Here is a 14,578-nt window from a genome sequence, read left to right as displayed (position 1 = left end):
TAATAAATCTAAATATAAAGTGTTATATACCATTTTTTCTGCAAAGAACTGAGCTTTCAGACTGTGTAACTATAAAGTTAGAAAGATAATTCTCTTACCTTAGAAGTAAAGAAATTAAAATAAAAAAAAACTTTTCAAAAAGTATGGACATGTATTTAAAATATCAAATATATTGAAATTTCAGAATTAATAGCCAAATTATGGGAAATTTTGTCCTGAAGACAGAAATGTATAATGTTAAACCGTTTTATACATATATAGTTTTTATTTTTATACATATTTTTATGAAAAAGCGCACATTTGACTATTTTCCTAATTGCAGTAGTTATATAACACATTGATATAACAAAGTTCTTAGCCTTTTGCTATCAAATGTTATATATTTTTCATATACAAATCAGAGAATTCATATTCATTACTATCTAATTTGATATTATATATCTAAAAGTATACTTTGAAGAAAGTAAACAGAACATTTTTACAAAAAATATTAAAATATAGCACAAATATACATTGCTGTAAGATTATTTAGTAATTAATAATATATATATATATATATATATATAGAGAGAGAGAGAGAGAGTGAGAGAGGAAAGCGCAAATTAGTGAATATCTTTTACAAAAAACAAACAATATTTACATCCAATAATACGAGTTTCTTACCCTTCTATTGAAAACGCATTGTAGAAATATCATATGTGTATCCAAGAAACAAGTCACAATAAAACACACACACACACACAAATGCTATTTACACCATTTACTATTTACACAAAAAAATACTATTGACAACTTTTAGTTTTCATTCCGAGTCGTTGGATTCTCCAGCTGGGTGTTGCCTCTTGACTCCTTTCAGAGACCTCCTGAAGTACGTCAGCTGATGGAAGCACTTGGGATGCACACCACAGTTACATCCAACACACCACCAAGAGCTTCGTTTGGTACAAATAGGACATACCCTAACCTGTCTTCCTGGTAAGTGCTCGAGTTTGTGTTCTGCACGCGGTTCAGCAGGAGGCGGGAGCTGCTGTGGGAGAATTTCTTCAGTTGGTTGCTTTGTCAATTCTTCAATTAATAGCAAGACAAATTTTCGCCTGGGCAAGGGTTTATCTGTATTTTTGGAGTACAATATATATGCATCTAATATGGCCATGTCGAGAACATTATAAAAAATCTTTTTCCAGTAACGGGTAGTTGTGCGAGTGCAGGAAATGTGGTAGAGTGACTTTTCCTTCATGTCTACTCCACCCATGTACTGGTTGTACTGCTGTATCATATAAGGTTTGATAGCCTCCTTTTGACTTTTCTTGCTACGAACCACTTGGTCTTGGGCGTGGCAGGCGGTTGATAATAAATACATAGGTTTCCGAGATTTTGGTTGTTTGTATCCCACAGCCAAAATGAAACCCCTCCTAAAGTATACACTCTCTTGCTCTCCCAATTCCCTTGCCAATATACTTTTAGACAGATCCTTCGTCCTTTTGTTAACAGTACCTGTGAGATATGTGTCCTCAAACAAAGCCTCAGCCAGTGGTAATTTAGTGTAGTAGTTGTCCATAAATAAGTGGTAGAATTGGTTTAGGAGCCTGGTTTTTGTCATCAGTTCAAGTACTACTTTTTGTGTGAATGGGTCATTACCATCTTCAAGAAAGTTCTTGCCACTATATAGAGCTGTATGTAAGACATAACCACTTTCGCTGTCGCAAACCTCAAATTTTTTTTATTCCAAATCTGGCATGCCTTTTATTTGGCATGTAATGAATAAATACTACTCTGTTTTTCATGCCAATCAAACTTTCATCAATGGCGATGTTCTGAGATGGCACAAAATAAGTGGTAAAAGCCTGGTTAATCGAGTCCATAAATTCTCTGACTTTGATCCATGGATCATACATAGCCAGCCTGCCCCTTCTCTAGAGTTTCTGCCGAGGTTAAATGAAACAGAGAAGAAATTGGACAGAACCGATTGTACGACATTGTCTGGCCAAACCAGGGAATGCTCTGATTACTAATAGTTGACCAGTAATCTTTAACATTTTGCTTGCGAGTCGTGCCCATACTTATGATTATGGCGATGAACCGCCGCATCTCAGCAACGGTTACATCGACCCATCGCTTTATGCGTGATTGTTGTTTTATTTTTCCCTTACTTATTTTCCCCTCAGTCTTCCTTATCCCAGGGTAGGCCTAGAAATATTCGGCATAATTGGGATCTCAGGGCGTACCAAGTGTTCAGCATTATCTGAAGATTCATCACTTGCCCTAGGTCTACTTCTGGCCCTGATTTCCCTGTCACTGGTTTCAAGGTCTGATGAATCTGACTCATAGTTGTCATCAGAGCCAGATGAAAAATCAGTCAGTTGAGAATCACTGTCAGATAACATACCACCTAAGGACTGTACATCATCCTCTTGACTAGGCCTAGCTCTGGATGTGCTGGGAACTGCTTCTACTTCAGAGTCAACAAAGTCACTCACATCCGTTTGAAAGAGTATTTCTCTTATGTCACTTGTTCTACACGGATCACTCATACTCATTCTAACAATTAGTAACTATATAACTACGAATTCATAACTATATAGCAAAGAAAACAGCACAAAATACACTGTAAATGGTGAAATTTACACTTTCGTATCTCAGCAACAACAAACAAGGCATACACGCTTCACTGGAAACAACAGCTGATGAAAACGATGTAGACTAATGTTCAATACAGACTACAAGAAATCCAAAGACCACTAAACACAAAGTAAAACTCACGGGCTTTCGAACTGTATAGGTTATACGGCGGTTTGACCGGTATTAGTGTTGTAAAATAAATTTAAAGAGATGAACGTTCATAGTCGAAATTTTCGACGATGACGTTTAGTGAAAGTCCGAGTCGTCGAAAATATCGACGATGGACGCTCAGAGGGTTAAATACTGGCTGAACTTACCAACAAAACAAAACAAAAATAAGGCTGTTATTGCATTTATAGCCAAACTGACCAAATACCCAGGTAGAGCTTCCTTCACCTACATCTTTCATCCATCCAATAAACTAAAATGTTGAAAAATGTTACTTACCTCCTTCATCCACTTGCGTCTTCAATTGCAACCATGAAGTATTATAGATTCAAACTACAATGCATATATAAGATGTTTATATTACTAAACTAATAAGAGATTTGTTCCTTTTGTTTCAGACACTCTATGTCAAAAATTTATCTTATAATGTGACAGAAGCAGACTTAGCAGCTGTTTTTGGTCACTTTCAAGAACAAAATGAATGCATGATCACTTTTCGGTTAATGACTGGAAAAATGAGGGGACAAGCTTTTGTAACATTTTCCAGTAAGTACAATACATAATTTTAAAATGTGTTGAGACAAAGTTTTTGGTAATTTTTAAACTTGTATTTTTAGTGATTTAATTTTACATTAAAATGAGAGTTTTTGTTATCTAGTTACTCATATGGAAACTATTTCCATAATCAAAGATGTGCCTTTGTAATGTTTATTACTCCTTTACTGGAGTTTTATGTTTGTGTTTTATATTTTTTTAACCTCTTCAAAGACAATTTTTTTCAAAACTATCAAAATGTGCCAATATTTTTTTATATGGTAGATTTAACCTTACAAAATCAATATAAAATGATATTTTTATATAAATACTAATTTTTAACATTTTTTGCAGGTTTTAAGTTAATGTACTCATACGTGCCAATGCCCAAATGTAGTACCTACCTAAATGGGGGTTGGCGCTGAAAGAGTCTAGACATGAGAATCAACTACTTATACTTAGTACAAATCAACTACACTAGCTGATTTTAACATCTAAACACACTTTAATAACCTATACAGTAAATTAACTCACCATTAGAAGTAAATTCCTAGTTTATTTTCTCCACATAAAAATTTTATTTCACTCAATTTACTACTAAATATTTCAAAAATTCAAATCTGTTGCACACAAATGTCTATTTACCCCATTATATACACATCTGTTAATCTACTTTCTTATAGGTGAAAGTCTTTCATGGACTCTGGGCACATAGGCACATCACACTTCAGACAAAAGTAACGGATTCTCTTTCTACATTGTTTCAATCTACACCTCAAAGCGTTAGCAAGTTCTCGTTTCTCTGGAAAGTGCCCTCCAACATCAAGCCTAACTTCGTCACTGCATCCTGGTCTTGCCGTTTCTTTTACTTCGATCTCTTGTTGCTGAGATGGACGACCTCTCTTTTTCTTTTCTCTAGATTCAAAAATGGCACAGCAAAACTCAAGTTTGAAGTCAACAAATGAGATTTTGCTATTTTCAATCGCTTTGAACATAACCCATGCATTTACAAGTGCTACATTCAGTAAATGGGAAAAAATCCTGAGGTAACACTTTTTATTTTTCAGTGCATGAGGATTATGCTGATAAAGTGAATATTTCGTTTGATTCTTTCAAATCTCTTTAAGGGCATAGCGTCAGCAATGAGAGGTAGTCTCATTAAATTGTCTGATGACCAGTACAAGAATCAAGAATCAAAGCTTTATTGCCGTTACTACAATACACAGCATGGCATCGTCAAATTTGTTCACAGCATGAATACTTATTTCATAACACAGCCTTCATTATTGTTGAATACATTCTACAAACTCATCAACACTGTATACAGCTAGATTGACTAGCAAGTTTTTCAAATAATTCTTAAAACTAACTAGGTTTAGACTTTTTACATTATCTGGCAGTAGGTTATATAATTTTATACCTAATTCTACATAGCTGTTTTTAGTTGTCTGATAATTACAATGGTTGGTTCTGAGATGTAAACAATTTCTAGTAGAATAGCTATGTATGGATCTATTGTTAGGAATTTCATTCGATCTATATTGTATATAATTTAAAACATTAAGAATATACAAAGAAGGAACGGTCAGAATCTTGAGTTTTTTGAACAAATGTTTACAATGTGTTCTACTGTTCACATTACAAATAATCCTAATAGCTCTCTTCTGCAATATTAGTAATCTCTTAGTGTTACAATCATTCCCCCAGACAACTACACCATATGACAAGTGGCTATGTATATGAGCAAAGTAAACTGCAGTCAATATTTCAGTACTTACAACTAATTTCAGCCTTAACAACATAAAAATACCTTTAGATATTTTTTTTACGTACAGATTCAATGTGAATATTCCATTTCATATTTTCTTGAAGGTAAATATCTAAAAACTTAACACATTCATTGTTAGGGTTGTATCTTAAGCTAAAGTCAAGATTCTGGGTCTTTTCATGATTCAAACAAAGATAATTTGCAGCACACCAGTCCCTTACAATTGAGTCTGCTCTGAGTAAATTGTCATGTGTTAAGATTTTATTTTTATCATTGACTAAAACAGCAAGGTCATCTGCAAACATATACATGCTAATTGAGTTATTAAGACGTAAAGAAGCTGGAAGGTCATTTACATAAATAATAAACATTAAAGGGCCCAATATTGAGCCTTAAGGGACACCCACTTTGACTTGGGTGTGCTCTGAATAACTCCCATCATAGGCTACCATTTGATGTCTGTCATTAAGATAAGATTTAAAAAACTGTAAACTCAAATCATTAAAGCCATAGAACTTAAGCTTATCCAACAAAATGTCATGTTTTACAGTGTCGAAAGCTTTGGACATATCAAAAAACTTACCAACTACAACGTTCTTATCATCTAAACCATAAACATAATTTTTCACAAAGTTTACAACTGCATTAAGTGTGCCTCTCTTAGGCCTAAAACCATACTGGCTAACCGATAAGAGAGAATTACTTTCAAAGTAATCAATAACTTGCCTATTTATCAAGATCTCAAACACTTTTGATATTACAGGTACTATGGACACTGGCCGAAAATGTTTATAATCTAACCTTACACCTTTCTTAAACAAAGGAACAACTTTTATCAGTTTCAAACACTGTGGAAAACACCACAATCAATACAACCGTTATTAAGTAGGCTAAAATCTCATCAATAAAAGGTGCAGCAAGCTTTAACAATCTGGAATTGAAACCATACACATCTAAACTGAGCTGTTACTTAAAGAATGTATAGCTTTGTAGATTTCTTCCACTGTTACATTAGAAATAAAAAAAATTAAAATTAGACATATCAAAGTTTAACTTGCTTAAATAGTATATCACAGACTGACTAGAATTTGGCACATTACTTAAAATTTAATTTACACTATTTACAAAGAAGTTGTTAAAAGCACACGGTGTTAGTCTACATTCATTATCGGCAGACCTTACTGGTTTATCATTTTTACCCAAGTTCTCTTTTACAATGGACCATATAATCTTAGGTTTGTTGTTTGCAGATATAACTCTTTCACAATTAAAATTAAACTTACATGTTTTCACATCATTTTTATATTTCTTCTTTAATTTAAAATAACAGTCCTTAAAATATGGTATTCCTGTTGATTTATACAATTCATACATAGATAAACAGTTCTCTTTTAGTTCTCTAAGATCAGTGTTATACCATTTAGGAGGACGTTTATCTTTTAAAACAGAAATAAACTTTACAGGAAAAACTACGTCAACAATATTTTGAAACACACTAAAAAAATAATCAAATTTTTTATCTATACTATTTAATGTATACAAATTGAGCCAGTTTACCTTACTAATCAAAGAAACAAAATAGTATGATTTGATGTCATCAGTTGGCCTTACCATTCTCAACAAACTTTGATTAGGTTTTTTTGGCCTGTTGACCTCATCATTTGAAAGTTCACATTTTACAACAATTGGATGATGGTCTGATACCACTGTGTGCTTAACATAAGCATTATAGTGCAGTCATTCAAGCGAAAAATACGGTCTTACCTCCGAATTTTTTTACTGTGAACCGATTTGCATGAAATTTTGGAATTAGGCTCATCTTACCCTTAACTTCAAAAGTGAAAATGATCTGAACTCCGTATATTATTTTTAAGGGGTGTAAACAACCCCTTAATAGAAAAATTGACATTGAGCCATTTTATCGCTAGAAAACATGTCTAATAGTAAGTGGTGAAATTTTAAAGTGTTTTCTAACACAATTACCTCATATTTAAATAATTTTCAACCCCTTGAAAATCTTACAACCCTTGCAAACAACCCCTAAATTAAAAAAAATCACAAAAACATACTTTGGTATGACACAAAAAGATGTAAGTATGGAGTAAATAATATTTTATATTCTCTATAATAATTATCAAATTTTTAGCCCCCTTTCAACCCTTGAAAACTACCCCTTGATAAAAAATTGTTAAAAAATGTTTTTTGATAAAATGAAAAGGATTTAAATATTATCCCACACTCTCGAATATGATTATCATATTTTTAAGTTTCTCTACCCTTAAAACTACCCCTAAATTAAAACAGTAAATATATATGATTACATATTTAAAAATAATTAATTTAGAGTAAAAAATTGCCATTTGTTGAATAAAATATTTATAAATTATATAAAATTCACTCAAATGTGTTATATATAATTGCTAGCCTACATATATAACGTTGGTATGTATTCATGCCTACGTTTCCAAAATATATGAGCCATATTATGTATATAGATACACATTACAATAGTTTTGGGTCTCTATTATACTGCGTACTTTCACATTGCTCCAAATATTCACATTCCGAAATGTTCAGTTACTAAGTAGAAAAAAATATAAGTTTTTGGACCATAACTCCTTCAATTTTCATGCTATCACAATTTATAAAAAACCATTGTAAAGGTAATTAAGAGAGCTACAACATCATATATTGCAATATATAGTAAAAAACCTTTTTCTAAACCGGTGAAGGGTTAAAAGGCTTAAGAGAGGCTGTGATTGCGCTGCCATGCGCTCTTTAAACAATCATATCTCCGTCAATTTTTGTTTGACATAAAAAACAAAAAGACCAAATTGTTTGTCAGAAAAATACCAAAATGTGTCACCCCTACACTTTTATACGTATCTGTCGTCATTTTTTAGATATTATGAAAAAAGGTGGTTTTTTTAAAAATTTGAATTTTTTTAATCGTGACTTTTTTGAAAAATATGTGTCCTGAAGCAGCCAAACTGATAAAATCCATCAAACTCTTCATAATAAAGTTAATTCTAGGCGGAATACGATTACTTTTAATTTTGGCGGAAATTGAACTTATGAAACCCATTGATTTAAAAGAAAAAACATTAGATGGTCCTCTTATTTGCAATACAGCTCACTTATTTTACGTGCAAAAGACTTTTAATAGTGCTCATTTTAAAGCTTATTTCAAGCACTACAAAACCCTTTTTTATTAGAATGCCTAAAATGCATCTGCTCGCCGCTAGATGGCATTGACCACATCGATCAAATTTCAGACAAAATAAAAATCTGCTTTGATCTTTAATATCTAGCTTAATATTGCACTTAGAATCTTTATAAAAAAACCAAATTGTTCATTTTTTAACCTACTAAACTTTTGTTCTTTATAAAATTTTCGATAAAACGTTTATTTTTGGAGATATTTGCAAAAACCCGATGAATAACGTGAAAAAATTGCGAATTTTCAATTGCCAATAACTTGAAAAGTATTAAATTTTTTGAAAAACTTTGTAGATGATTTTATGCTTAAAATTAGACCTTCTATCGATATCCGAGGTTATTTTAAAAAAGAAAAAATTCACCCATGAGAAGGGGTGGTAACCACCCCCAGGGTGGTTGCGGAGTTCAAATCATTTTCACTTTTGAAGTTAAGGGTAGGATGAACCTAATTCCAAAATTGTATGCAATTCGGTTCACAGTAAAAAAATTCGGAGCAATAATGCTTCAATGACTGCACTATTAACAATTCTGTCAGAGTGCACTGATGTAGCAATGTTATCAATGCATGTACCCATATTAAGTGTGCTCTTACTTGGTCTAGTTACTTCATTTATAGTTGTCAAGATGTTAACACTTAAAAGTAAATCATAAAATCTAGCACTTTTGGCATCATTAACTAATAGGTCAACATTAAAATCACCACATAACATAATAGATGCACTGAACGTATTTCTAACAGTTAAACTGTGCAATAAAGTGTTCAAGTGCTCAATGAGACCCTCAAAATTATTATCATCAGGCACACGATAAACCTCAATACAAATTAGGTTAAATTCCTTAAAGACTACAGCTGATATTTCACATATATACTGACTAGATAATTCAACTAGAAAAGACAGTTCTTCACCATTTAGTCCTGTTTTTGAAAATATCGCAGTACCTCCTCTGCGGTGGGATGGCCTACAGAAAGCGCTGAGCAACAAGAAACCAGGAATTGTAACTTCAGCCAGTTCATCACAGCTCAACCAGTGTTCACTAATACACAATATGTCCGCATGCGTTTCCATGACTAACAAGTTCACTTCGTCAATTTTGTTTAAAATACCTTGAACATTCCAATGAACAACAGTTAATTGATTAAAATTTTTCCACTGTGGCAAATGACTAGATTGGTTCCCATTAAGATTACAGTTTGTGTTCATATGTGTAGGCAGAAGGCCTGAGTTAGGCTCTTGGTTTATGACCCCCTGATCAATTCTTTGTCTTGTGTTAAAAAAATCACTTTTACCCACCATCTTATTCCTAGGGGACCTGTATTTCTTAACAACACAACCTTGGTACCATAGATTAGGGTGCATCAGTTCTTCACTTAATTCATGTGGAACTCCAACTTTAAAAGAACTATAACTATTGTATCTCGTAGCTAGCCTATCACAAACATATGAGTCAGACTCATGTAACTCCTTAAGATAGGTTATAATGTCATCAGTACTAACGGAAACATCAAGTCCTGATAGAAAGATCCAAAATAGCCTCTGTGCAGGTTTTAGGGCGTTGTTGCAACTAACAGCCTTTGTTCCATACACTACTATATAATTAGGCCTAACATTTGATTTTAGTGCATCTCTGTAAGTGTTATCGGGTTTAGGCCTATTAACACTGTTGAAAAGAGAACCTCCACTATACATAGGCCTATTACTAGGTTTTGTATTTGTTAGATCACACTACTATTGTTCGACACTGCAGATTGTAACCCCCGTTTTCCCTGGTAATTAACAACCTTCCACTCAGAAGTAGAGTTCGTAAAAGTTCGATTTCTGTTCATCTTGTTTCCTTTAGACTTACCATCACTAATATTGACAGAAAGCCTACTGCTTACTTTAGGAAACCGGTCTGCACCTAAGCCATTGTCCAATTTAGTAATAGGGTTAGTTGCTGCAACGACATCGTCAACCGCATTCGTCACAGTGTTCGCATTTCTGACATTTGGTAGAGAATTTGAACCATTTAAGCCAGAAAATGTAGTAGATGCAACTAAGAGTTTGTCAATGTCTTGTTTCACTAATGTGATTTCGTTACATAACCTAGAATTTTCAGATGAAACTTCACTCAGTTTCTCACCAACACAAATATTGTCATTACAAACACCCTTTACCATCTCAACTAGCTGTTGAACTGTATTATTCAAACCAAGAAAGTCATCAACATTGCCTATTTTTGATATCATACGTTCAACCTTCTCTGAACAAGAATCACAATACCACTTTACCTTAGATGCCAGTACGTTAATTTTGTCGTATTCATCGCTCGAGATCTTCACACATGATCCATGATACCATTCTTTACAAAAACCATCACAGTTTAAAGCAATGTCACTCTCGTTTACAATTAATTTACAGCACGGACAGTTCTCAACTTCATCACCACCTGCCATCTTGATGTTAATCAAGTATCAAGGCTGCAAGATGTCGATTCTCCTTGTGATTTACTGTAGTATCTTCTACTTCGTTATCACGAATCCAAGGACGCTACTAAAACAAGATGTTGATTCGAGACATCCGATAGGAGGGGTAGTGTAAAACCGTCATTGCTATATTTGTAGTTAGGAACAGCAATATTTCATCAGCAGAAGTACTGAAATTGTGGTCATGGTTTTGGATACCATATCTTGTTGTTTCCTTAGCAATCGAGTCTAAAAGATTTTCAGGAAAAATATTTACAATGGAGATGTAGGTCCATTACTTTGAGACAAATTATAAATTTGTACTCCTTTGAACTGCGGTTTTCCACTGGAAAATGTATTATCCTTTTTGGAGTCCCACACAATCTAATTCGTTTCTTTAGACGAAACATTTTGTTTGGCTTTATTTGATTTTTGTCCTACTTTGGGATTTGAAATGAGCACTGTTTTTATATCCTTTTTAAACCTTTTATTAGCTGGGATATCTAATCCATTACATTGGATTTTAACTTTACGTATGGGCCTAACTTTTGCCTTAGGCCTAGGCAATATACTATTTTACTAGGGCTAGCCCTAACAAGATCATTCGATTCTGACATATTATCCATAAAGCCTGCTTCACTCTTTTGCATATTAGGCCTACAGACAGAACGTCTAGAAAAACTACAGTTAGCATTAACAGTGTTTCCATTTTCATAACTATCTATGTCTGTGTTGATAGCTGCTTGGACTGAGTCTAAGCTTTGATTGAGACTACTTGTAATTGACGTGGTTGGCAATTCATTGTCCTCACTGATACCACTTTCAATATTATCAGGCCAGCCCAATTGACGCAGATCTATTGTTATGTTAGACTGCTTATCTTCTAGAATCTCACTAAATTTACAGTCTAATACATCTAAATTGTTATTTGTAATAACTATGTCTGTGGCAGAATCTAATCCTAGGCTATCACCTATTGCCCCAGAAGATCCATTGGTTTCAGTTTCTATGTTTATACAATGTGCATCAATATTTTCATGTGGTAGATTTTCTTCCTCCTTACTTTTCACAGCCATCAAATCAAATTTGCCTACCTCCTCTAGAAATTCAGCATGATTTTATTCATCAGATGGATACACTATATCACTATCCTCAAAATCAGTCATCAGTAATTATGTCTAATTCTGAATCATTTGGATCATTTAAATCACTCAGAATTGCTATAATTCTTGTCAGGTTCAGATCTCAAATTATCATTTACATCACCCATTGCACTAATTTACTCACATAACCATCTAAAATAACCACTAGCCAAACCTTCACAAACACAAACAACCACGTAACTAATCAATCAAAATAGGCAACTGGACTGCTGGTAGGTAAGAGTTACCACAAATGAGCAATGGCACACATGTGCCAGCAACAAAATACTATATTTGGGTAATGGCACAAGTGTGGACGTTTGAAAATAACATTTTTCTTAGTGTAAACTCCATATTTGGTATAAGTATTTTATAATCAATAACAGATAAAGTAACTATAAAAATAAAAAATTTTAAATATGTACTTTATAAGGATGAGTAAGAAAATACTGTCGAATTTTCTTGATTAGGATTTTGACACAAACATGACAGAGGCTGAAAAAAACATTATTTCAGCTAATTTGTTATTGAAATAAGTTTTGGAAACATAACAACTAACATTACAGATGTTAAAGACATCATATGTTCCATTGCTCTTAGTGGATAAAGAAAACTGTAATTTATATTGGTTTTTAACTTAATGTCCACAAGTGTGCCAGTATCCTTGAAGAGGTTAAGAACAGGAGAGGTTGATCCTCTTTTAACCCTTATTCTACCGAGCTACATGGGCCACCGGCCTCTGCAAGGAGTCAATACACTAGAAGGTCAATGGTAGTGAAAAAAATGCAATGGTCACAGACAGGATTTGAACCTGCACTATCATTAACTCAGATACAAATTCCGATGTCTTAAACCACTCCATCAATCACACTGAGTCTAAATTCTAACAATGACACATTTTTGCAAACATTGGATTTTTTTGTAAAGTGGATGAGTGTTCATTAGGCTTTTGTTTTGCAAAATATGGATCAACAACTTTTTTATATCGCTTGATGACCTTTTTACACAAGAGTAGTAACTTAGGAGTTGACCTTCTCGGTCAATACCACTTGTGTTTATTATATCTTACAACTGGAAATAGTTTTTGTATCTCGTCTCCTTTTTTAGTAATAACGCTCGTCATCTCATTTACGTATTGGTTTGAAATGTACAAAACATCCCTAGAGTCTCTCAATCTCTTATGAGTGTACTGAGATTGTTTGGAAATTTATTGATTTTCCTATTTTCTCACTGCCATCATGGTTACCAATAAGACCAATTTTAAAATATTCCCTAACACTCAGCCAAATCCCATGGTGTCACATGCACCATTATCGAACTCAGTGTTCTTTGTAACTTTTTATTGTAGGCCAAGTACTGAAATTGTACCTCTGTTTCAGGCTGTGAGACTGCGACAGATGCGTTGCAGACGATAAATGGTACCATATTGAAAGGTAAACCTATGGTCATCCAGTACGGTAGACAGCAAGATTAGCTCTTATTGGAAATACCTCTCCCGGTCACAAGCCATTAATCGCCCACACACTGTTCCGAGCCACTGCAGGTCAAACGCCACGATCTACATTACCAACTGTATCCGTCTGGTGCTGCCTCCCATCGGCATTAATTTTAATTATTACAGTTTCTAGCCTTTTTGGAGTCCTACTTCTTACTTTTGAAACCATTACAACAAATTATTATCTGTTATTTTGGCAGTAATTGAGTGGTAAATATGGCTGATTTTAGGTGTTCGCTTTGCAACAGCAAGATTGATCGGGAGGTGTGTAGTAATAGTGATGCTAGTGATGCATCAAGTGTTGGTGATTTAAATGATGTTGACGATAATATAATACTGACTGAACAAAGTAATTCGGAGAGTGCTGGTGAGTCAAATGATGTTGCTGACCTTGAGCCTGGCGAGCCGACAACTAGTTGTCGCCGACAAACATGCGGCCATGTGCCCCCCTCCCTGGTCTCGCACAATAACTTACACAGAACCAAATTTATTTTACAGTGATTTTGGGCCATCTCACACTTTGCCTGTCGGTTCTGATGTTGTAGAATATTTTTATTTATTATTGGGAGGTGATGCCTTTTTTGACAACATAGTCAAGTGTACGAATGCGTATGCTGCTAATAAACAAGATGCTGTTAATAAACAAGATGCTGTAAACAAACTTGACCCACATTGGGCCCCAGTTTCTAGAGATTAAATCAAAGATTTTGTAGGAATAGAATTTTTATGGACTTATATGATCTACCAAACGTTGATGAATATTTATAGTTCAATAGTTCAGCAATGTATGAACTCTTATATGGAAATACCACTGTGCTAAGTAGCTAAGACATTGTCTGTCGGGATGGAATTCATCAACTAAAAAGTAACCTCTGGTATTGTGCTCTAGCAAAGCTGGAGGCTAATAACTCTCTTGCCAGCACACAAATTGGCATTTTTGCACTGTATTCTTTGAATATTATAATTTGAGGTGCAGTTTACAAGTACAACTTAGCATAAGAATGACTGTGATAAATTTCGTTAGTTAAGTATCTCTAAGGAGATTAATTGTGATTGTTCTAAGAGACTGAAATATTTTATAATTTCTGCATTGTTAAAGTAAATTCTTATTTGGAAAATAAAAAATATTTTAAGACGTGTATCGATTTCATTTTATCACCATTGGCTACAATACTGCTATGTCAACAAGC

At 33.8% G+C, this 14,578-nt stretch overlaps 1 protein-coding gene across 1 annotated transcript in view; it reads left to right on the top strand.

The window, feature by feature from the left end:
• The window catches only part of LOC124370221 (U11/U12 small nuclear ribonucleoprotein 65 kDa protein-like), a 47,433-nt gene extending 34,022 nt beyond the window's left edge, over window positions 1-13,411 (top strand). The window contains exons 4-5 of the mRNA XM_046828510.1: window positions 3,186-3,333; window positions 13,273-13,411. Of these exons, the coding sequence (XP_046684466.1) occupies window positions 3,186-3,333; window positions 13,273-13,367 (243 nt within the window). The 3' untranslated portion in view covers window positions 13,368-13,411. The remainder of the gene's footprint in view (window positions 1-3,185; window positions 3,334-13,272) is intronic.
• The last annotated feature ends 1,167 nt before the right edge of the window (window positions 13,412-14,578 follow it).

Source organism: Homalodisca vitripennis, unplaced genomic scaffold (assembly GCF_021130785.1).
Source record: "Homalodisca vitripennis isolate AUS2020 unplaced genomic scaffold, UT_GWSS_2.1 ScUCBcl_48;HRSCAF=789, whole genome shotgun sequence".
Classification (NCBI taxonomy): Eukaryota; Metazoa; Arthropoda; class Insecta; order Hemiptera; family Cicadellidae; genus Homalodisca; species Homalodisca vitripennis.
Note: the sequence above shows the minus strand (reverse complement) of the source record. Positions and strands in the feature narration are given on the sequence as shown.